Source organism: Copadichromis virginalis, linkage group LG20, assembly GCF_057382275.1.
Source record: "Copadichromis virginalis isolate Kocher_CV1m ecotype Utaka linkage group LG20, C_Virginalis_male_GT1.1, whole genome shotgun sequence".
In the NCBI taxonomy this organism is placed as follows: Eukaryota; Metazoa; Chordata; class Actinopteri; order Cichliformes; family Cichlidae; genus Copadichromis; species Copadichromis virginalis.
In genome coordinates this window covers 626,672-650,000 of record NC_140637.1, presented here as the reverse complement: position 1 = coordinate 650,000, position 23,329 = coordinate 626,672, and the positions used below count along the sequence as shown (strand labels likewise).

Genomic DNA, 23,329 nt, shown 5'->3' with positions numbered 1-23,329 from the left:
ACAAACAGCTATGTGGAAAACAAGATTGTGGCCTGCACTGCGATGCTGCACAGCGATGTCCTGTATCTCACGTATGACTGCGACACCAGCGCCAATTATACTTTTTCAATTCAATTCAAGGGTGCAGCCGTCTACTGCAACTGGTTGGGGAATAAAAAACACCGTGGAAGACAGCCGGAAGTTAGAGCTAGCTTCTTCAATAGTGTTATAACACAATAATGTCAGCTCAGTTACTTGTTTCTCCTTTTCTGTTTCTTGTTTTTTGTCCAGATATAGAGTGAGAGTGGTAGATAAGTGGCACTGAGAGAACAAATATCACATTGTTTGGATTTTTCCCTGAAAACTCAGCCTGAGCTCTGTGCTGAGAATGTCCAGCAAGTTGTCTTTTTAAGTTACATTACAATCCACTCACACGTGGAGCTGTTGAATTATTATTATTATTGGTTTGAGAGTTTTAGAGTGTGTTTAGGCCCAACACTCATTCTCCTTTTGGCTCCATCAATTCCTGTGGGAGCACGTCTGTTTTTCTTTTTCTGTACAAAAATAATAAGATGCTTACTTTATCTGTCTCTAATTTATTGATGAGCACTTGGAACTCAGTGGATCAACATCAACACTATGCACTATTGTCACTCCAAGCTTTTAAAATATTCATTTTAGTATAAAAGGAATAATTAGAGAGTTTATAATACAATGTGCTGCATTTAACTCACAACAGAAAGGTTTCATATGCATTTAAAGTCAGGCTACACTTTTTAAAATAATGCAGTGTGTTGCTGTAAAAGTTGGCTTTACGTACTTTTTTCTGCAAGACATTTATCTTCCTCTCCTTGACGTCCAGCATGTCCTTCATGTCTCTGATTTCTCCCGTTAGTGTGCTCTTTTCATCAGTCAAGTCCTGCAACTGTTTGGTCTTCTTGGTCAGGAACTGCTCCTTCTCCTCCAGACGCACTCGCAGAGCATCTACCTACAATTAACCAAGACAAGAAGTTAAGTGCAGATAGGCAGGTATAACAAAACTGTAAGGCCAGATCAATAGGGACACCGAAAGCAGCATCTGCACAACACAAACACTAACAGACAAGTAGCAGGAGAGAGAAAAGTGGACACAATCTTCAGACAGGGTGATAGAAACCAGTATGCACCATATCCAGAATTCATACACAGTCAGACAGACAGGCAACCATACAGGTTGAAAGTAATCTGTAAAAAATAGTTTTAAGGCAGACCGTTTGACGATGAGCGAGAGCTGAGTGACTGACAGGCGAATGTAGAGAAAAGAGGAAGCAAAAAAAGATTAAGAAATGTTACACCGTGATTTTTCCCAGTTCTCGGTCAGGTGGCCCACATGTTATTATTCAGCGCTAGAAATGACATTTCTCACATTTACTTGTTGACGTTTGGAAGTAGTAAAAGTTCAACTCTGACCTAATGTCCATGATTTGAACCACTGCGGACTGAAGCAAAGTGTGTGTGAAAGAGAAAGAGCCAGGAGCCTGTCCTGTCGTTTGTTATTGAGAGTGTTGTGTGATTGGGCCGGTGCTGCCATAGATCAGACCGCTCACACGCTTCACACTCACACATAGAAGTTCGACGTGTCTGGCTAAGTGTAGTGAGATGAGAGATAGCTGTGCACGTTCCAGCACTACTTATTGGACTTGACATACGCAACCGACTCCTTGTTTGTTCTTCTGCAATTTCACTTTATTCCCATGTATAATTTCAGGGGTGTTTCATTTGACTTCACGAGGACACACACACACATAGATGAAGGGAAGTAACATGAGGCTTGTTAACAGTCATTACTTGGACACAACGTGAACAGTGTGAAAATAGTTAAAGCAAAAACTCTTTTGCTTTCAAACTTATCTCCCAGGTATTTCACAAGGCACTCACTGTGATTCATAAAGGGAGGACGGGCGTTGGAGCAACTGGAGGTAAGATTTAGTCAGTTAGTTAACTTCCCTTTAGGCAACAGTAACACCTAAATCATTATTCTGATGTATAATAATAGTGTTGCACAAACTGTGTGTATTAAATTAATGGCACACAAGGGTTTCTGATTAGAACTAGAACAACTGCTATTTTGTAATTGTGCAAATGCCGAGAGAAATTTAAAACCACAAGAATTCAAGACAAAACAAATAATATGAGAGCAATCAGAAGAAAAACGTCAATAGCAAAAAAGCAGATATACTAAAGGCACAATTGAAAAGTACAGCTGTGTTGGAGCACAGTTCCTCCCTGCAGATATGTTTATGTACCTGCATGTGTAAAATGAGAGTGCGCCATGCACTCCAGAGACACACAGAGGGGGCCTGTCACTGTGCCATTAGAAGCAGGCCAGGACCCCCAGGTGTAAGATGGCGAAGTATTTATCTCATATTGCTCCTCTGGCAGACAACCAAAGTCTAATACTGAGAACGGCTCTGTCCTCCCAAATTCACATTTACACACAAACGCGCGCACAATAGTGGTGTTATCACCAATCCTTTGCACGTACAGTATACATGCACATACTATGTGTGTGTGTGCATGTTTGCCACTGCATTTATGTGCGTGTGTGAGAGAGCGAGAGACCTCCTCCCCTCCATCTCCACCTGGCAAGGAGCAATTTAGCAAGAATGTAGCAAAGGGGCCTAACAGGAAATCCCTGCTGTCTCACCTGCACTGGCCCACTAAGCTGTGATAGTGCTACACAGACTAATACCCTCTTAAAGCACTCAGCGCTGCGAGACACAGTACATGGAAAAACAGGGAGAGAGTTGGATGATGAGATGCGGAGGGACAAATGAAAGGACAGATAACAGTAAGGGTGAAAGCAAGGGACGTAATAAATGAATGAAGGTGGATAGGGTCCGGCCTGTTGTGGACACAGCATTTGGACTGAGCATGTTAACACCACCGGCATACTGCTGTTTCACTGGCTACCACTCCAACAGCAGGAAATACTGTATGGCTTTATCAGCTGGCACACATGCTGAGATGATAGACGGCTAACTGCACACAGTGATTAACCTCTCTCTTCTCCCTCAATTTCCGCTCCAATTTTCCTTTTCTTCTGCTGCCCTTCTTCCTTGTGTCATCTTTCAAAAACACCTCTCGCTCTCTCTCGCTCTCTTCCCCTGTGGCTACCACCTCTCTTTCAACACTCCATCCCTCCAACCATGCTGCACACTCTCCAGGAGATTTCCTATTGCCATTTAAAGGCAACGGTCCTGCAGCGAGACAGAGTGATGTGTCAGTGTGAGAAATCCCTGAAGTCTTCAAATCAGGTTGTCTTTGGTACAGACCCACATTTCCCCAAGCATAACATTGCAGGTTTGCGCCTTTCAGTGCAGATTTGAGGGAGATGACATGCAACACAGAACTCCTGCTGTCTCCAAGACAACCACGGTATTGATTCTACCTACACGAGCGGACACCAGGGACTATATCCTGTTTTGTAATCGTGACGTTTCTTTAGCAGAAAAGGAGAAAGGTCAGGGAGAGGAGTAGAAAAGCCGCTGCTGTCCAGTCTGGCTTCGTTCAAATCTAAAGGGAACACTGGAGACTGCCCTGAGAAGTTCTGCTGAGTTGATGAATTAAAAACACATCTATATCACCCCACCTTCCTCCAAAAAAACCCACTTAAACTTTCCAGTCCCTCACTCAGCACCCCATAATTTAAAAAAAATATCTTGATATGTTTTCAACATTCTGTGGTTGCAAAACTATTAATTCTTGGCAAACCCCGGATTTTGTTTAAATTAATTCATTCCCAAATTTGTAACTACTCTAACGTGCGCACACATATGTATATTCAACAAATCTCAAGGCACAAAACTGCATCTGTAATTAAATATGCAAACAGCACGCACAAACGCATAAACACACTCTGATTAAATTCCTCCTTCTTGCTTGCAATGACAGCCAAATGTAGGTTCTGGAAATTGGTTAGCGGAGTAAAACAGAGGCTTAAAGAAAACAGTTTCACTGTTTGTCCTCACCTCCCTTTTCCCTGCCTCACATTTCATCATAAAAGTTTTTTTGGCAGGCAAATCTGCAAAGGTATTGGGCCCATCGTCGGCTCTGGGCCGCAATAAACAACACAGGGACTATATGAGCAGACCACAGTCAAAACAGCAGAACCAGAGAGAGTGAAAACCTGTAAGACCACAGCCGAGGTCTGGGGACACACCGACACTTGCGCAGTAACGTTTGCACTCTCACTCACACACTTGGGAGTCCAATATTGCAAATAGAGTCTTAGGTTGATCAGAAAAACATCCGTCATGTTTTCCATTGTCCCAATCTCAGTCTTTAAAAATCTATGACCTTTACAGAAGCTCATATCCAAACCATCAGCTATATTCATTCGTGTGTGTGTGTGTGTGTGTGTGTGTGTGTGTGTGTGCGTGCGTGTGTGTGTCTTAAAACAAGTTTGAATGTCACTTGAACTGAAAACACACCATTAAAGCTCTTAAATCCCAAGGAAAGGGTCTGATGAAATGTATCTAATGCCTGAACTAAGATCTTCTTGGCCTGCTGTGGTGCACCACACACAGCTGTGTCAGCTATTCACTTCTCTGGCTGCATCTCTAGCCTTTATAAATACACCACACGGCACCCATTAGATTTAATTTATTCAAAGGCCTGTGCAGTGAAACTAATCATCTCAATTTATGGCCTAATTCAGGTTTGTCAAGCCACTGATGAGCCCAAGTCTGAATTTCATCACTAAAATATTGAAGACAATGCTAGACCACCAAAGTCTCGCATGCTACCTATTATCATCTCTTTGGTGAGATGTACTTTACGCAGCGAGACAAACCAACACATATGATGCAGAAGGAATGAGAATGAATGCAGACAGCTGGATTTAAGCAGCCTGTCGGTGTTTTCATGATGACTAATATCTGCATTATTAAAGACTGCTGAGAGGTGAACAAAAAACCCACGAGGATATATAGAGAACAGTAACTCACACCGCTGGTATATAAGCACCAGGTTATATGTCTTTTATTTATACAGAGCGGCATCAAGTGATCCATAGTTTCATGTTGATGTAACTGAAGCCTTCAATAGATGTCGGGAGGTTACAAATACTGTAAGAGTAGCCGCCTGAAGACCAAAGGATGTTTTTTGTTTTAATTGTGCATGTTGACGTGCTCAGTGTGTGAGCGTGTGAATAGGGGGGCGTTGTCAGATGGAAGTATGAAGAACTTTACACAGAAAATGTAAACAAGCCTGGACTTCTAGACCCTACACTGTTTATTTACACACAGAAGGCACTTAAAGACCATTTTTATAGTGTTTGGTACTTTTTCCCATGTCCATACAGCTCAAACCGAGGACCACCGGAGTTCGTAGGACTCCTTTTTGGGGTATTTCCTTCTATAGAGGAGGAACTGCCTCAGCACAAGAGGAACTTTGCATGATGTGATGTATTGTGACTGGTCCTGACCAGCGTTATTGTAGTTTTACATCGTTATTTCATTTTAATTATGAAATTACATTTTGTTTTACTAGTGTGTATTCGCTCATTTCAGTTTCGCATATAAGACAAATTTATGGAGAACACAAAAACAACACTTTTGACTCACATCCTGTCTCAATAAATATATGCTGCAGTGCTTCCCTGTGCTTGTTTTGACAACTGATTTGACTAAATGATCAAAGACTAAAATGTAAGATATCTCCCACCCATCCGTCCATCAATACATCCATTTATATATTTTATAACACTTTTTCAGTTCACAGTCATGTGGAGCCTGTCCCAGCTGTCATAGAGCAGGGTAACACCCACCAGGTCAATATTTCACATATACTTTTTATTTTTTATTCTCAAGTACATAATATTGCTTCTGTTAGTTTCTTTAGGGTAACCAAAACATTTTTTACAACTAGTTTAAATTTTATTTTGGTTTTAGTTAACTGCAATAACTTTGTTTTGTACTTAAGTGTGGACTGAATATTTGATAAATGGTGTTACAAGTAGGGATCCTCCTTTTTCCAATTCCAACCCCTCGGCTGTGGTTCATCTGCCAATAACAAATACCCGTTTTAAATGAATAATCTGTATCCCTCACTGGCAGGAAGAGACAGGGGCTTGTTTTTTGTGTGTCTGGAAACTTTTGAATGAACAGAGTCAAACATGATTTTAAGAAACTAACAGAACCCAGTATGAGCTGACTTGCATTACCAGCTGCTTACTGCTTCCGAGTTCCTATAAGAAAAGAACAAATGCTGCGAGGCATGTGCTTCCCAGCACACCTCCCTAATGGGTACCTACACCCAAAAATGTTTGGTCAGAAAGCAGCTACATATGCCTACACAGATAAACAAGTGCATGCATGCAAACAGAGGTTTTCATCTCCACCTGAGCTGGTCATCCCAGACATAACAAGACTGAAGTTGATCTTTACGGAAACGTGGGAAATTCCCTGTCCTAGGGCAAAGGCTGTGTCATTCGAGGGGTGTCATGAAAGCTGAGTTAAGGCAACAGTCAGAGCTCTGATCCGGACTCGTATAATGGACAGATCACCTCAGGGCTGACTCGGGATAATAAGCGGATATAAACTGGCTCACAGCAGGGGCTGCAGGGTGGAGAGTGGGACACTGTCTCATTGAACACCATAACATCTGCTGATAAAACCATGGCAACACAGCTGTGTGCCTAAAGGCTACGAAGGGAACATGGAAAAGCACAGATGTAAAACAAGACCAAAAAAGACAAGGACACACACACACACACTGACAAAAGGACCTTTGTCAGTGAATGTTTGCTACCAAAGCATGAAAGTCATTAATGTTCATATTGTAACAGTGGATGGTTTCATGACATTGAAAAATATAGGGTCACAGCACAAACTCTCATCGCACGCCGCTGCCTCAAACACTCTTTTGCCCTCCATCCATCATCATTACATCCTGCCAACAAAGACACAAAAAACACATACACAACACACTGCTGCAGGCGTTCCTCCTCATTAACACTTGCTGCTCCTCTGATTATTTTTCCTGATCATTTCCAGCACTGCATGCCAGTTCCTACATCCTGTTTCAAGGGAATCCATTTCCTGTCAAACACTAAGCAGTCACTCTGGCAAACATGTGGAAAATAAATGCTGGTCTGCAGTTCCTACAGTAGGTGCCTGAAATAAGCTTGATTTCTACTTGATCAACGAGTAAATATTAGCTGAGTGTCTCACACACAGTCACAGTCTTGAGTAAATACCAAACTTTGAACTAATAATGAAACCTGAATGCAAGTTAATTCAATGACAACTAAGTATGTTGTCATGGAGATGAAAAAATTGTTGTCAATAGCCTTTTAGCCAAAAATGATATTGTAAAATCAACAGAATTATATCAAGTCTGTCAAACTCACTATGCCACAGTCAGGGGCAGCTGAAACATAACCACAGTTATTGCAACCATGTACAACAGACGTGCATTTCATCGCCTTTGAAGTCGTCTTATCAGTGACTTTGGTGTCTCAAGATAACCATAAAAAAATCACTAACACAGAGACAAACTGCTACCAGTCTGCTACCAGTCTGCAATTAACTGGAGTCAAGTTGGCAATTATGTTTGTGATGCTAAAGCAATTAACTGTGACTAGCAGAAACCTGTTGCCACCTACATACACAGAAATGTACATGAAACAGAAATTCATGTTTAGTACTTATATTCAGAGTCCAGGCAAAAGCTCCCAAATCTGAAATAGAAATCCATTAATTTTTTTGAAAATAGTACCAGTGTTCCTGCATGACGGGGTTTTAACAGCAAATTTATATATATAACCTCAAATAGACACGTCAGGGTTGGTACTTTGTCTTTGTTTGTAAGTTAGGCAGCAGTTATTTACAAAGCTTAGCCAGTCGTTCTGAGAGTGATGGCAGTCATTTAGAGAACTGCTGTCTGGCGACAGGCTGCCTCGTACCAGGTAACCTGCACTATGGAGCGTACAGTGACCACTATTCTATTTCATCTTTCATCTGTATACTATACCAGTTAAAAAATATATAATTTCCTTAAATCTCTTAAAGAGTTTTGAGCAAAGTATAAACCCTAAAGTAAAAGTTGAATTTTGATCATTTAAATGTGCTGGAGGGGGATTAAAAAATGAAACAGACACACCTCCCCTATAAACAGGAGTAAGTAGAGGAGTGGAATATGTCATATTTCATCTAGTTTAATTGTTCTGTTCGGAGACTTTTGTGTTAACAAAGAGCCGACTTACTGTAAGCAAGAGTGAAAACTGCTTTCGGAGTGTATTATTGTGGCGTGGAGTGTTTGTGTAAGTATGTCTTTGTCTGTGTGTGTATTTGGGTATATGTGTGTATGAAACTGGAAGTTAAGTGGTCTTAGCAAAGCAGGGTGACCCTGAGGAAAGAGGAGGTCAGAACAAAAAGAAAGGGGCTTATTGTCTCTGGCTGTCTCTATCACCACCTCACGGCCTTCTGGTTAACCACCTGCTGACTGACTGTAGACCAAGCAAAGCCCACATTACTGTTTCTGTTTATGGGTGTGGATTTTTCTGTTAGGTTTCAAAATAGAAAACAAAAATATGCAGAAAGATTACAAACATTTCCCAAGGACCTTAATACGGAAAAAATGTCACACAAACGAAACCATTCGTGATGAAGCACGTGTCACGTATACTTGGACAGCAATGCTAATGCGTGTGCAGTCGTGCTGCGTGCACACATGTGTCCGTCCACTCATTAGGTCACATTTATCTCATTCGCTGTGTAAACCATTAAATATCTCATCCCCATTCTGACCGCTGTAACTCCACTTTATGGCTTTTCCACAAGGCCTCTGAAGAACTTGCGGGGGCTTTATTTTGGACCGTGCCATGTTTGTTCTGGGGGGCCCGATGCTGCTACTCACACTGAAACCCAAACCACACCGATCTACGAAGACGGGAGCACGCTATTGGGTCTGAGAATGGTGACCATGGTCAGTCGAGTTCAGATGAGATCATACAAAAACTGTCAAGACCTGCTGATTAGTGGTCAGCAAATGGGAATGGAAGTGTTTCCTGTTTACTTAGTCCAATAAGCTCACTGTAAGTTTTAGGGAGCTCATCAAGTTCTTACCTTTGTTTAAACTGTTTTTTCACCCTTTCTCATTCCTAATCTGTTGGTAATGTGGAAATAAGGTGAAATAAGGAGTCGGCAACAAAATGTGATAGAATAGAGACGAAAGCACGAGGGAAAAGAAACTATGAACAGAGGAAGCAAAAGTGAATGAGGCAGAAAGAAAGACAGTAAGCGAGAACACAGCAGGGGGATAGCCCAGGGTGGAGTTTAACCCGGGCCCGACCACATCTTTTCTCCGCCTCACTACCTATATGAACCATCAATCAGCTAGGAGAACAAGGAAAGATCAACACAAATAGTCCAGCAGGGACCACAGCACACCGCTCCATCGAATCACTCACTGACAAAAGCCCATATCCTTAAACATCCATCAAACGGCGCAATTCTCTCACTTTTCACTTCCTCTTGTCGCTCAATCACGTCTTGATTCATTCCCACTTACACTTCTTTTTAATTTTCCTCTTGTTTTCACTATTCATCACTGCCACTACCGTTGATGTTAGCAACTCATCTTTTAGTCATTTCTGTCTTTTACGACTCATTACATTCAACCTCAAAATGAAAACTTCTGACAGACACAGCAAACGCTGGTGATGAAAGAGAACGCAGGATATTTGAGGTCAGATCTGACGAAGCTGAAGTGAAATACCGCAGACGGTGTTCTCTCCAAATACAGATACGTTGCCACATCCCAAAGTATGCATTAAAGGCGTGCTGCTGCTAACACTTCTACTGGCAGTCGGTGAGGAACAAAATATCAAATGTTATATTGCTGTGCAAATTTATGTGCCCGATTAAGACTTAAACTCCAGCTTCATGTCTAGACTTCTCTTTATAGGGTAAGTTGCCCCCAACATGATGCTTACCCAGCGATAAATACAGTCCTGTACAAAAGTCTCATTCTTTATATGTTTCTAGGAAAATGGGAAATAGGTGGAGTGATTTACTGAAATGGGAACATAAACATGGAATAAAGAAGAGTTTGTGCAATTGAAGGTCAATATTTTGTATCACCACCTTCAGTCTTCAACAAAGCGTCTCTTAGGGAAACTTTCCTATAATGGTTTTATAAGTAGCCTTAAAGAATAGTTATCCAGCTTTCTTGAAGGACATTCAAAGCTCTTCTTTGGATGTTGCTGCCTTTTGTTCTGTTCTGTGTCAATATGATCCCACACTGCTTCAATAATGTTGAGATCTGGGCTCTGGGGAAGCCATTGTGTGCTTTGCTATCCAGGTATTGCTTTTACTGCATTGGCAGTGTGTTTGGGATCAATGTCATTTTGAAAAATAAAGCCACTGCCAATCCGACGCTTTCCAGATGGCATTGCATGGTGGATCAAAATCTGATGGCACCTTTCTGCGTTCATAATTCGCTCAGTTTTTCAAGATCCCAACACCTCTGGCTGAAATACTAACTAGGAATGAGTCTCCACTATGTTTTACAGATGGCAGCAGACACTCAGTGTTATACTTCCCTTATGACCTCGGATAATTTGACAGTTTGGATTCATCATCCAGACCCGCTGACATTGATTTTCATCCAGTTCTTGTGTAACCTGGCGTCGCTCAACCTCTCCTCCCTGTAACACTTCCTTCAGACTGGCTCCTTGACAGCCACCTTTCCACTGAGAGCATTTCAGATGAGGCTTTGGCGAACAGTAGCTGGATCGACTGAAGGGCCCGGTGCATCTCCCAGGTCTTGTGTCAAGTTTTTCCTGGATTTCTTTTCATATAACTAAAGTACGGTGGCCCCTAGAGACAAAGCACGTACAAACTCCAAAACACTTGAAAAATCCAAAACACTTACAAACTCCAAAACACATGCAAGCTCCAAAACACTTACAAAATCCAAAACACATGCAAAATACAAAACACGTACAAAATACAAAACACATGCAAAATCCAAAACACGTACAAAATACAAAACACGTGCAAACTCCAAAACACGTGCAAACTCCAAAGCACTTACAAAATACAAAACACGTGCAAACTCCAAAACACGTACAAAATACAAAACACATGCAAAATACAAAACACGTACAAAATACAAAACACATGCAAAATACAAAACACGTACAAAATCCAAAACACGTGCAAGCTCCAAAACACGTACAAACTCCAAAACACGTGCAAAATCCAAAACACATACAAAATACAAAACACGTACAAACTCCAAAACACGTACAAACTCCAAAACACGTGCAAAATCCAAAACACGTACAAAATCCAAAACACATGCAAACTCCAAAACACGTACAAAATACAAAACACGTACAAAATCCAAAACACGTACAAAATACAAAACACGTGCAAAATCCAAAACACGTGTAAAATCCAAAACGTGCAAAATCCAAAACACGTGTAAAATCCAAAACATGTGCAAAATCCAAAACGCGTGCAAAATCCAAAACACGTGCAAAATCCAAAACACGTACAAAATCCAAAACACGTGCAAAACCAAAACACGTACAAAATCCAAAACACGTGCAAAATACAAAACACGTACAAAATCCAAAACACGTGCAAACCCCAAAACACGTGCAAACTCCAAAACACATGCAAAATCCAAAACACACGCATACCCCAAAACACATGCAAATTCCAAAACACAACGGAAGTGCTTCAGGACGCTAGGGGCAGTGTTGAGCTTTTGTTACCTAGTAACTACACAAGCCAGGAAGTACCAATGACCGGATTTGGGGTCTGCAGTCTTAAAGGCCGCATTTTAAGGCCGATTATGTCACAGCGACACGACGAAGACTGTCCCAATTCAAAGGCTGCTCGAAATGCGGCCCTCAAATGCGTCCTTAATTTCCCTGAATTTTAAGGATGGGTCGGTGTAGCCTTCATGGCCCAACATATCCCAGACTTCATAGCGCGGCGGTGGTGTGGATAATTTTGCCGAAAAAAAATGGCGGAAGCGGAGCGGACGAAGAGTAAACTTTCAGAAGTAAGTACTGAATATTATGTCACTTATTTATGCGCAAATGTTTTTATAATGAAGAACATTAAAACATTACTGTTGGCAACATGTCGGGAAAGTTATGTGACATTAGCGACGTTTGTACTAACTTGGTTTTAAAGCCTTTACTTCAAAATATTCGCCGTTCAATAGCTGACTTTAATCTTACAGAGAATGTGATGATTTTATGCGTAATTAAAGTCAGTCATGTCAGTCAGCTGACGGTTCACTCGTTAAGCTGAAAGAAAGATGCTTTAATCACAGGAGTCACACATGTGTCCACTGTACCATCTGGGAACTCTTCTTGTTTAGCACTCGTAATGACACAAACACTAAATCCTCCTTCTCTGGTGCTGTTTTGTAGCAGTGTGTACACCTGAGACTGTCACCTGTCTGTCCTGCACTCTCTCTCTGTTTCTTTCTCTCTGATTGTGGAATAAAAGTATGAACATGTGTTTATAAGTTACACTTGTGTTTGAATCCTGCAGCTTATCACACATTTGATTTCTATGTGTGACACGTGCAAGTGTCCAGAGTGAGGACAGACTGAGGGACCCACTGCTGCACATCATCTGTGAGGCTTTGCACCCCTGATGATCCACCAGGACAATCTCAGCAGTATGTGAGGAAGAGGAGGAGGAAGAGCCAGCAGCAGCTGACAGATGGAGAGAATAGACAGACTGTTCCCTGTTTGTGAAGGACTGCTAGAAAAGTTTAAAATAACTAACTGTCTGTCCTGAATCAGTCTTATTAGGTAATGTTCAAATAACTTTTTATCATTCCCGTGTTTTCAGTGTGGGAGAAAGTACTCAGGGCATTCAGGTTACACACTATGAAAGGCAGCAACAAGTTTAATGTTCAGAAACCTAAAGTATGTATCAGCAGCAGAATGGAACTAAAAATAAATGTTTGTTTCAGTTCTATGAAGCTTTGAGTATTTTGGATCAGTAGCACTGCTGTGTTTGTTGCATCATATTGCTGTAATTGTTTATATGCTTTATATATTCTGAGGTAAGTTGATCTATAGTGTTACATCATATTCTATAAGGATGTTATGTGTTTGTATACTTTCTGCCCAGTTTGACCCATTTAGCAGAAGCCAGCCTGTTTAAGGCTCTGATATCTATTCTGTGTGACTTACAGCAGTTATGACATGGTCTGATTTTCTCACCCAATAAAGGAATATTTCATATATCAGTCTACTCTTCATTTTATCAGAAACGGTTATCACAGCTTGTACATTTTCTTTTTACACATGTATGTAAGCATTGAGCCAAATTTAGTAATGCCAACATACTGAAGGAACAACATTTGTCTCTTATATATGATACACCTATATATGCACTGTCAATATACATTTTGAACCAGCTGCAGATGTCAGAGTAACAACTGACTGACCCCCACATAAAGTGCGTTACAGTAGTCCACAGGGGAAGAAATAAAAGCATGGATCACGGTTTCAAAGTGCTGCCTAGAAAGAAAAGATTTCACTCTTGCCAGTCGCCTTAAATGATAAAAATGGACTGGTCCAACTTAAAACCAAGGGCAGTAACAACAGGTTTAAAATAAACCTCCAGGGGTTCCAAATGAAAAGAAGAGGACTCACAGGGGCCACTGGGTCCAAACACCAACAAATCTGTTTTCTTTTCATTCAAATTTAAAAAGTTTAGAGCCAACCAAGCTTTAATGTCATCTAGGCATGTCAAGAGAGGTTTTATTCAGATGCCATCCTTCAGCTTCAGTGGCAAATAAATTTGGCAGTCATTCCTATATACTTGTCTTTGAGTGAAGATTTAAGGTGGTAAGACATGTAAATAACTGCAACTTGAATCTGTACTGAAGCTCAGTATTTGACACAGAGTTCATGTTCACTGCTGTAATAGCTAATAATGACTAATATAATAACCATAATATTGGCCATATTATATTTACATTACCAAAGTGATATGACTTTAGTGTTATGAACAACATTAGCTAATTGTTATTTACTAGCTAATCTTAAATGACTGTTCAGTACAGAAATGAAGCCCAAAAATCATGTTTTACTGTCCTGTGGTCTCAGCCTCAGATACTTATCAAATCACACAAAGCTCTTGTAGAAACAAATAAACAAATGAAAAAAATATGTTCTCCTTCATTTCTGTCAAAAAAAGTTGTATGACATGTTTCCAGCTGTTAGTATCATGGTTGCTAGGCAACCTGGGAAGCGCGACGGAGACTAGAGCCCATGTGTTTGCAACAAACTTGCCGTTTATTTTGCAAATCGAGCTCAACACTGCCCCTAGCGTCCTGGAGCACTTCCGTTGTGATTTGGAGTTTGCATGTGTTTTGGATTTTGTACGTGTTTTGGAGTTTGCATGTGTTTTGGATTTTGCATGTGTTTTGGATTTTATACGTGTTTTGGAGTTTGCACGTGTTTTGGATTTTGTACGTGTTTTGTATTTTGCATGTGTTTTGGATTTTGTACGTGTTTTGGATTTTGCACGTGTTTTGGATTTTGTATGTGTTTTGGATTTTGCATGTGTTTTGGATTTTGCATGTGTTTTGGATTTTGTATGTGTTTTGGATTTTGTATGTGTTTTGGATTTTGTACGTGTTTTGTATTTTGCATGTGTTTTGGATTTTGCACGTGTTTTGGATTTTGTATGTGTTTTGGATTTTGTACGTGTTTTGGATTTTGCATGTGTTTTGGATTTTGTATGTGTTTTGGATTTTGTACGTGTTTTGGAGTTTGCACGTGTTTTGAATTTTGTACGTGTTTTGGAGTTTGCACGTGTTTTGTATTTTGTACGTGTTTTGGAATTTGTATGTGTTTTGGATTTTGTATGTGTTTTGGAGTTTGCATGTGTTTTGGAGTTTGTACGTGTTTTGGATTTTGCATGTGTTTTGGATTTTGTACCTATTTTGGATTTTGCACGTGTTTTGGATTTTGCACGTGTTTTGTATTTTGTACCTGTTTTGGATTTTGTACCTGTCTCGGTGTTTGCACGTGTCTTGGATTTTGTACGTGTTTTGGATTTTGTACGTGTTGAGGAGTTTGTGCGTGCTATTTGGAATTTGTAAGTGTTTTGGAGTTTGTACGTGCTTTGTCTCTAGGGGCCACCGTACTAAAGGACACGACTTTCAGATACTGTTCATCTGCTATAGATATCGTTTTTTAGCCCAGCCACTTCTTTTTGTTCTCCACTTGACTTAATTTGGGGTTATATAAATAAAATTGAATTGAATTAAACTTGTCCAGTTCCCTCAAATGTTTTAAGAACACATTGCACACCATGATGAGATATGCAAAGGTTTTGGCTAGCAGGTCTTTGAGAATTACCTTGTAGGTGAAAAAATATTATTTTTTATCTTTGGCATTTGTGTTAGAATCAACAAAAAAATGGGGATACACAATGTGTTTATGCATCTGTCATGTATAGACACAAAAACGGCTTTACCCCTTGAGTCAGGTGCCTTTATGTCCATAGAAAAACTCAGAAAACCTGGAAAGCTATTGCTCAGGAAAACAGTCTGGTTCTCCTAAAGCAAAATCTAAAGAAATGAGGAGTAACTTATTACTATTGCAGAGTGCTGCATGTAAATCAAAGTACAATCATCATAAAAAATTTAAGCCTTATATCTGCAAAAGACATTAATACATGTGACAGTGATGTTAAGAATTCTAATTGATTATGTGTTTCTTAGTAAACTATCAGTTTAATCAAACACTGCTCACACAGAGAAGGCCAAGAAACCATTTGTGTTTAGATTTTATTAAGTACACATCAGTTAGTTGTGCTGCCAAACAGACAGGCACACTCAGTGCAGGGGATTTTGGGAGGGGAACCAGAAGGTCTGCAGTCTTTGCAGTGACAACCATCGAAGAGTCGAGTGTTGTGTTTTGGTTGGATTTAGGTTTGATGGGGGGAAAGAAATGACTTTTTTAAGCCAAATATTTTTGCAAACTAGCTTTCCCCATCAGGAATGAAATTTATTATGCACTTTATTTCTGTCAATTTTCTTATTTTGTCATGATTTGCTTTCATTTTTTGCTTTGCTTAACACAGCCGAGCTTAGAGTCAATAAAACCTGTATTTTAAGGATCATTATTTTGTTTTGGAATGTCGACTCCTATCAGAGAAAACTGACAACACAACTGAAGGGCAGGTCCATCCATCTAACAGATATGTGACAGTTAAATCAAACTAACAATCCCAGCCCGATCTGGCCTCTTTTAAACAAATGTTCATAACATTCAAAACAATCTTCTGACAGAGATCTAAACCTAGTCCAAGAAAGCCCATGGCAGCTGGGGCTTTGGCCTTGTGCTCTGTTGCTGGCTGGTTAAATATGCAGGAAGGTCTCTGATAGGTTACCTGATCTGGTAGAGTATCATTTCAGCCCCGCATTGTCCTGATCAAGGCAGGAAAGACACACATCTACTGTATTAAAGTTTCCACAGACACAGGCAGGCCCAGAATGCTCGCACAAAAGCGTACACACACTATTTTCCACATTTTCCAGTTATCTGGAGACAGATTCAATCACATCCATTACGACGCTGTCCTTAACTTTGATTGACAAATAAAATGCGCTTCCATTTTCTCATTCTGCTGCTCACAGGGCCGCCTCTGTTCAGGGGCCATTCCCATCTGCTTCTAGAGACAAATCTGTGAGGTGAAGCTTCTCCTCGTGTCTCAGAAACCAGTCTTTCTCTTGGGGGAATGTACAACTGTACCAATCAGTGTCATTCATGATGAGACCCACCTGGCACACATGCATGCACACACTCTTGTATATGAGCGTGTGATGTGCCAGAAGTCGTGTGTGAGACAAAAGAAAATAGGTGGCTGAAAGAAAGCTTGAAAGAAAACTGCTGAAGGAAAATGGAAGGAATGAGGTGAGTGGGGGGATCTTGTGGGAATGGCTGCCATCTCTGGCCAAATGATTGACAGGCAGCAGAGGAATGCACGGCCACGCCGGCCCACTAAAGAGCTCTAAATATCTTTACTCATCCTCTGGTTTGCCCACTTAGTCCAGGAAACCTAAGCCATTCCCAAGCAGGGGAAGATGCCACTTCAATAGCAGGAAAAATTACTTGAAACCGGAGATGAGAGTCAAGCAATCAGTCCTGACAGTGTAAGTGTTTCTGTGTGTGTCTGTGTGTGACTGTGTGTTTATGGCAGTCAGGATCTGATGCAGCCCAGAGGCCAGTACTATGAGGTCCCCTCTCATCCAGGACACTTCAGGGTCTCTTGCACTTCTTACCAGGGTATATCGCCATGGTAACTTGTGCCCTAATCTGCCCCAGAGCAGACAGATTAGACATCAGCAGGTATGAAAACACTGCATCATCAGTCCTGCACCTCTGTGCACAGACAGTGGATGGGACTAAAGTTTTTTTAATAGTGTCTAAGTCTTTGCATTTTCCCAGTAAGAAATCATTTTAATTTCATTCCCTGACTTTTTCCCTGTGCGCTGCAAACAACTTTACAACTACTTTGTTGTTCTAAAAGCCTTAATAAGTCATCCTAGGTCAGCCTGGGTCTGAATTCTGTTTTTGTATTCATTCACTAATTGCTCTCAGACCACTAAACACCACCTGCAGCCTAAAGAATAAAAAATAAAACTGTCTCGCCCACATATCATATTAATTTAATGAAATACTCAGTTGTATTCCAGCAGATTCTCCCGTGTCTTAATGTCAAAGCTATGAAGGCAATAAGTCTGTTAACTTACACAGTCTACATTTCTGTCGGATTTCTTTCCTGGCTTCAAATAGGCTGAACTTTATTAATATAGCAGGCTTTTTTCCAGTCGTACTGACCAAAGTGGCTAAAGTGCTCACGCATGCACTACTGTACAGTACTTTTCCTCTCACACACATACTCACACAGCTGTGTTGTTTTCAGGCTTTATTGTCAGTTTAACACCTTCATATAGTTTTATCTTCCTGTGTAAAACCAGCTGCTCTGCTGCCATCACCACCCCTTTCAAATAAAAGGAACCCTGGTTAACTTAACGAGCTGATAACTAGATTTGTGTGACCACTTAGCCCGGCTGCTGATGTTGGTACAGTGATGCAATCTATGTCAGAAGCATTTGAGGTGATTACATCTTTCCCTGGCGTGCATCTTCAGTTCTGCGTGAGCATTGCATAAGCAGATGTAATTATTTCTACTTTACTATCAGCTTTTCCCACTGAAGTTAAAAATTACACTGACACCGGTCTGCGGCAGTAAAAAGGATCTGTCCAAAATGCAAACAAAGCCAAAGCATCCATGAACCACGGGCTGCAGAACCCCTGTTATTTTGGTGGATTTAGACTGCAGCTGGCATGGTTCTTGTCATACTTGTTGGTTTTGTGGTGCTCATTTGTGTTTTTATTTCCCCCTTCAGTGTTAGATGTACGTTTCTTGGTTACCTCCTGTTTTATGTTTATTTTTGACTTCCCCACCTTAACTGTTTCCACCTATGCCCTGGTCCCACGTCAGTCGCCTTTCCCAATCAGACCCATGTGTTCCTGAACCACGCATCCCCTGCTTCTTCAGTTTGTGTTTCATTTAGCGTTTGTCACTTTGTAAATGATCAGATTTTCAATAAAAATTCATATGTTGTTTTCATTTTGAATATATTTTGGCAGTATTGGGCACTTAATAGCGATTTGTGAGAAGCTAATATTGCTTGGTCAGGCCCTGTTCTCCTCACACCCATGACTTGTACACGCATACATTTTTTTAAACATGCATTTTCAGTAGAACAAAAAAAAAGAGAAAAATGCACACTTACAAAAGCCACCCACTGAAAACCAATTTCTTTTCGTATGATGTATTCAACTAACTACAAGGGCCAAAATTCCTTGCACATGTATGGACAATTAGGCCTAATTTTGGCCCAAATTGCTTCCTGTAATGATGAGTGGACATAGTTAGCAGACCACTCTCAACTGCTGAACACAAAGAGATCTAAAGTATCACTTCCAAGTCTAGAGAGTTATGTAGAAAAATGCTAAATGCTCACCAATCCCCACCTCCCCCCCCCCCCCCACACACACACACACCTATATCTCACTAAATACAACCCACCTCCATCTCTAACAGCAGTGATAAAATCATTAGAGCCACAGAGTTTAGAACTTCAAACATGACCAAGAAAAAGCTGCCAGCTTTCTTCAGCCCTCTAACTGACCCGCCCACACGCACAAACCCACTGGTGGACTAAAGGAACCACACGCATGGACATTTTTTCCACCCACCTCAGCGGCCGTTAGAGAAACAGAAGGAGAAAGAAACACAAAACAGAAAAAAGCAGGATTTTTTGCACACATACAGTTTCTCTCCTAACAAAGACCATGCAAAGTTACTATTGTATGCACCAATAGATGCACAGTGGTCAGAACGGTGTTTCTTCCAGTCTTTATTACTGCAGTGATCTACAGAGTGTCCGTCTCGTGATGTGTGTATCTTTGAAATTATTTTCCAAGAAGCTGGAAAGCGGTTTAGTGCAGTGTCAGTGTTTGCATGTTTGTGGCTTTACTGGTGTGTGTTTGTATGTCTTTGGATTTTGCTTTTCTCCATGTGTGAATGTGCACACACTGACCTCTGTCTGGAGTGTATTGGCGCGCTGCTCCTTGGCACTGAGCGACTCTTTTAGCACTTCGATGTGCTGCTTGCAGTCCGAGTTCTGATTGGTCAGTGTTTCTAGTTTGGTCTGCAGCGCCTGCATCTCAGACTCCTTCCTGTTCAGCTCCTGCTTCAGCTGCTCTATCTGACAATCACGCAAACACACACACAAACACACAAATAAGGGTCATCAGTGAGATATACTTGATATATACTTGTAGATAAGACATGCATTCAAAAATATGACTTTTCATTTAAACCAATGATACACCAATGATACAGATACACCAGTGTCAGACTAGTGCATATAAAAGAATCTGAATATCATGAAAAGTTTATTTTTTGTAGTTTAATTTAAACAGATCAGCTTTTCACAAAAGCCTTTTTTAGCTCACAGAAACTGAAAATCATAAATCCAGCATTTCAAAATTGTTAGAATTTGGAGTTTGATTGAATTCAAAGAGTATACATCTCATGTGTTTCTTAGCCTAGTTCAGTTCCCACAACCACAATCAAGGGGAAGGCTGGTGACTTGAGTGTTGTCCAGAGGCCTGATGACCTATGCTCTCCACAAAGAGGGTAAACCACCGAAGATCATTGCTGAAAGGCAGGCTAGGAAAGTTTTACGCTTAGCCTTAAAAGTACAGAGGGTAGTGATAGCGTAATAATGGAAATTTGACTGGAAGGTAAATGCATGGTAAGAAAAAGGACACAAACAAAGAGAAATCAGAAGATGTCAACTCAAGAACTTGGAGTGGGCTGAGGCTGCTGTCACACTTCTAATAGTGTCTTACCTGGATTGAGGTGAACTAGAACTGGACTGCTACTTTCAGATGAAAGTTAATTTTGTGTTTCATGTTATTATTGTGCTTCATCGGCCAGAAGCCAACCCCAAAATATACACGATGAAGGCTTCCATCACAGCAGCCTGGTCTTCAATAAAACCTTAGCAGTGCCACAAGCTTTTTGCCTCCATGCCAGACTGCTCTGACGCAGCAGTTTGTAGCAAATGAACCAACACTGCAGGAGATGGAATTTTGGAAGTGATTTCTTTAATTGTTGTCAGGAAATGCTTTGGGGATTTCTAATTTTCATGACTTAGAAACCAACAAATTGAGACAAAAACAATGACCTGATATCTTTCACTACACGTGTATTGACCACAGAATATATGAACATGTGCCTTTTTTAATTAAACCACAAAAAATAACTTTTTCATTATATTCAAGTTACCTGAGGTGCACTAGTGTCACTGCAAACTGAGTCTGACCTCCAGAACAAGCATATCGAATACACTATTTTAAAGGCAACAGCAGTCTTAAGCTGCTCTTTAAAATAGAAGTGAGTAATACATACAAACTTACATCCTGTAAACTGTGTCACTGATTAATAAAAAAAGGAAATCTGAAACGTCTCTGATGCTGTGACTCAATTAGGAAAAGCAGAATGTTTTGTTATCCATTTATTGCAATATAAACACGTCAGTTGTGACATATTTTGTGGAGCGATGATGTCCTGGAATCATCATCAGCCCTACATTATCAATCCTCACTTGGAGGAGTCCCAGACCTACTGTGTGCACACACCCCAGCCAAGAGACAAACATTCACAGAGAGACGGAAACAGATTTGTTTTAAGGAAACCCATATAGAACATAACAGAAAACCACAAAGGAAATAAAATGCTCTAACACAGAGTGGTTTCTGTGCTCAGGCTTGCTATGTAGAGAATACTGTCATCTGTCTACTGCTGCCAAAAATGCACAAAGCTGAAGAGAGATTTCTCAAATTGCATGAGCAAGGTTCACTTCATAAAAGGGGGATTCTGACTGGCTCAGCGTCTGGCTGATAGACCTTCAGTCACAGAGACAGCATATGAGAAATCCAGCACTGAGATGAAACGCAGGGGAAAGGAGATCGAAATATGAGGCTATGCAATAAGAGAGATCACTGCGGTGACTGAACACTAAGAAAAACAAGTCAGGAAATGAGAAGTCAGTGCACTAATGATAAAAAGGCATTATAATTAAAATAAGGAGCAGATATTTCAAAGACTATTAAGCTATGAAGAAATAATGAGAGAGGAGAGAGACTAATGAGAGGGGTACTTCTGCTTGTTCTGTGATCCAAGGCTGTTGGGTGGGGAGGAAGGTGGGAGCTGGTCTGATGGAAGACACACATGGTGACAAGGCCTGCTCCTACAAAGACAAGAAAACAGCAAGCCACTAAAATGCAGCACAAGCTGTGTGCCCAGCCACTCTACTTCACACACTGCACTCCTCAACCACACAGCCTTGGCTTGCGAAAGGGTAAGCAAATTTACCTGCTCCAGCTCTCGCGTACCCTCTAACACGTGTTCGCATTCTCCAAAGCCATTTTTGCAGTGTTTGAGCAGATCAAAGTCCAGAGGAGAAACCAGAGAGGACAGCGATGCCGCCCTCTCTGGTTTCTCTTATCGCAGTCCCACCTCAACACCAGTCACCAACACCGCTGATAGACCCGGACCCTAAACACTACCAGCATGTAGAATGAATCGGTGCATATCCATGTGCGTGGCGACTTGCTGTGTTTCTCTGTGACTGTACGAAGAAAGACGAGCCACGGGAGAACGAGCCGGGGGCCATCGCTGTGATGTATATCACCCCGGGTCGGTATGGGTGAAGAGAGAGCTCTTTCCTCTGTTCCTCTGCCGTTGTAAGCTCACATTCATCTGTCAGGGCCCCATTCATAAAAACATCTCTTTTATGATTGCATCAGGAACTTCCCCGATGCAATGACAAATGAGCCCTACAATGAGCACCATTAATGAACCAAATGGAGCGCAACTCATGGGCCTCAACCGTCATGAGCACTTGTCTTGATACTCAGTGAAACCTGAAACTACATTTTTAACAGGGTTTGGATACATACAGCATGCGTGTGTGCACGTTCATATATGTGCATGTCATCTGTGCGGCTTTAGACACATTTGTGCGTTGATGAATAAACCAGTATACGGCCTGGGATAAAAGATTCTTAGTCAGGAAACCGACACAGCGCACTGTTAACTGATCGTTCCTGACAGGAGGGTTGTATAATGCTTAGTGATCACACTGAAGTCCAGGGCAAATAAGCAAGTACTGCTTTTCACTACTCACAACCTGGCTTTAAATATCAAATAAGAAATACATACACATGTAGGAGTTCTTGGCACCCATGCAACATGAGAGGCTTAGTGCGAATGCAGCTAAAACACACAATACAAAATACAGATTCATGCAGTTTGCCAGTTAAGATTTTTCCACATTCATCTTGTTTCCCCATAAACAAGCAATGGCAACATGCAACATGCAACAGTTTCTGGCCTTCTGGCTATTTATACTTGAGACAAACATGCACGTCCCGGATCACGCGGCGTGGAGTCATCTCAGGTGGCATGCAAAGATATTCTACCTTAGTCTTCATGAATTTAGAATGGCTCTTGTAGACCTCCACCTGCTTGAGCTCATCCTGCCTCTCATCAGAGTGCAGCAGGCCGCTGGTCTTTAGCATCTGGACTTCATCCTCTAAGTCTCTGATGTTCCTCTCCAGGGAAGAGATCTTGGTGTCCTGCACCAGCAACAGTAGGCAGGCAAACAGTCAGCAAAGACCTGGCCAAGAATATTAAGCTGTGGGGCTAAAAGATAGATTACC

The 23,329-nt window shown here is 41.1% G+C and overlaps 1 protein-coding gene across 1 annotated transcript in view; it reads right to left on the bottom strand.

Annotated features, from left to right (window-relative positions):
* LOC146683881 (ERC protein 2) overlaps positions 1 to 23,329 on the bottom strand; it is a 165,848-nt gene that overhangs the window by 125,807 nt on the left and 16,712 nt on the right. Inside the window, exons 5-7 of the mRNA XM_085444868.1 lie at positions 23,090 to 23,245; positions 19,636 to 19,803; positions 800 to 967 (exon numbers count right to left, since the gene is read on the bottom strand). Of these exons, the coding sequence (XP_085300994.1) occupies positions 800 to 967; positions 19,636 to 19,803; positions 23,090 to 23,245 (492 nt within the window). The remainder of the gene's footprint in view (positions 1 to 799; positions 968 to 19,635; positions 19,804 to 23,089; positions 23,246 to 23,329) is intronic.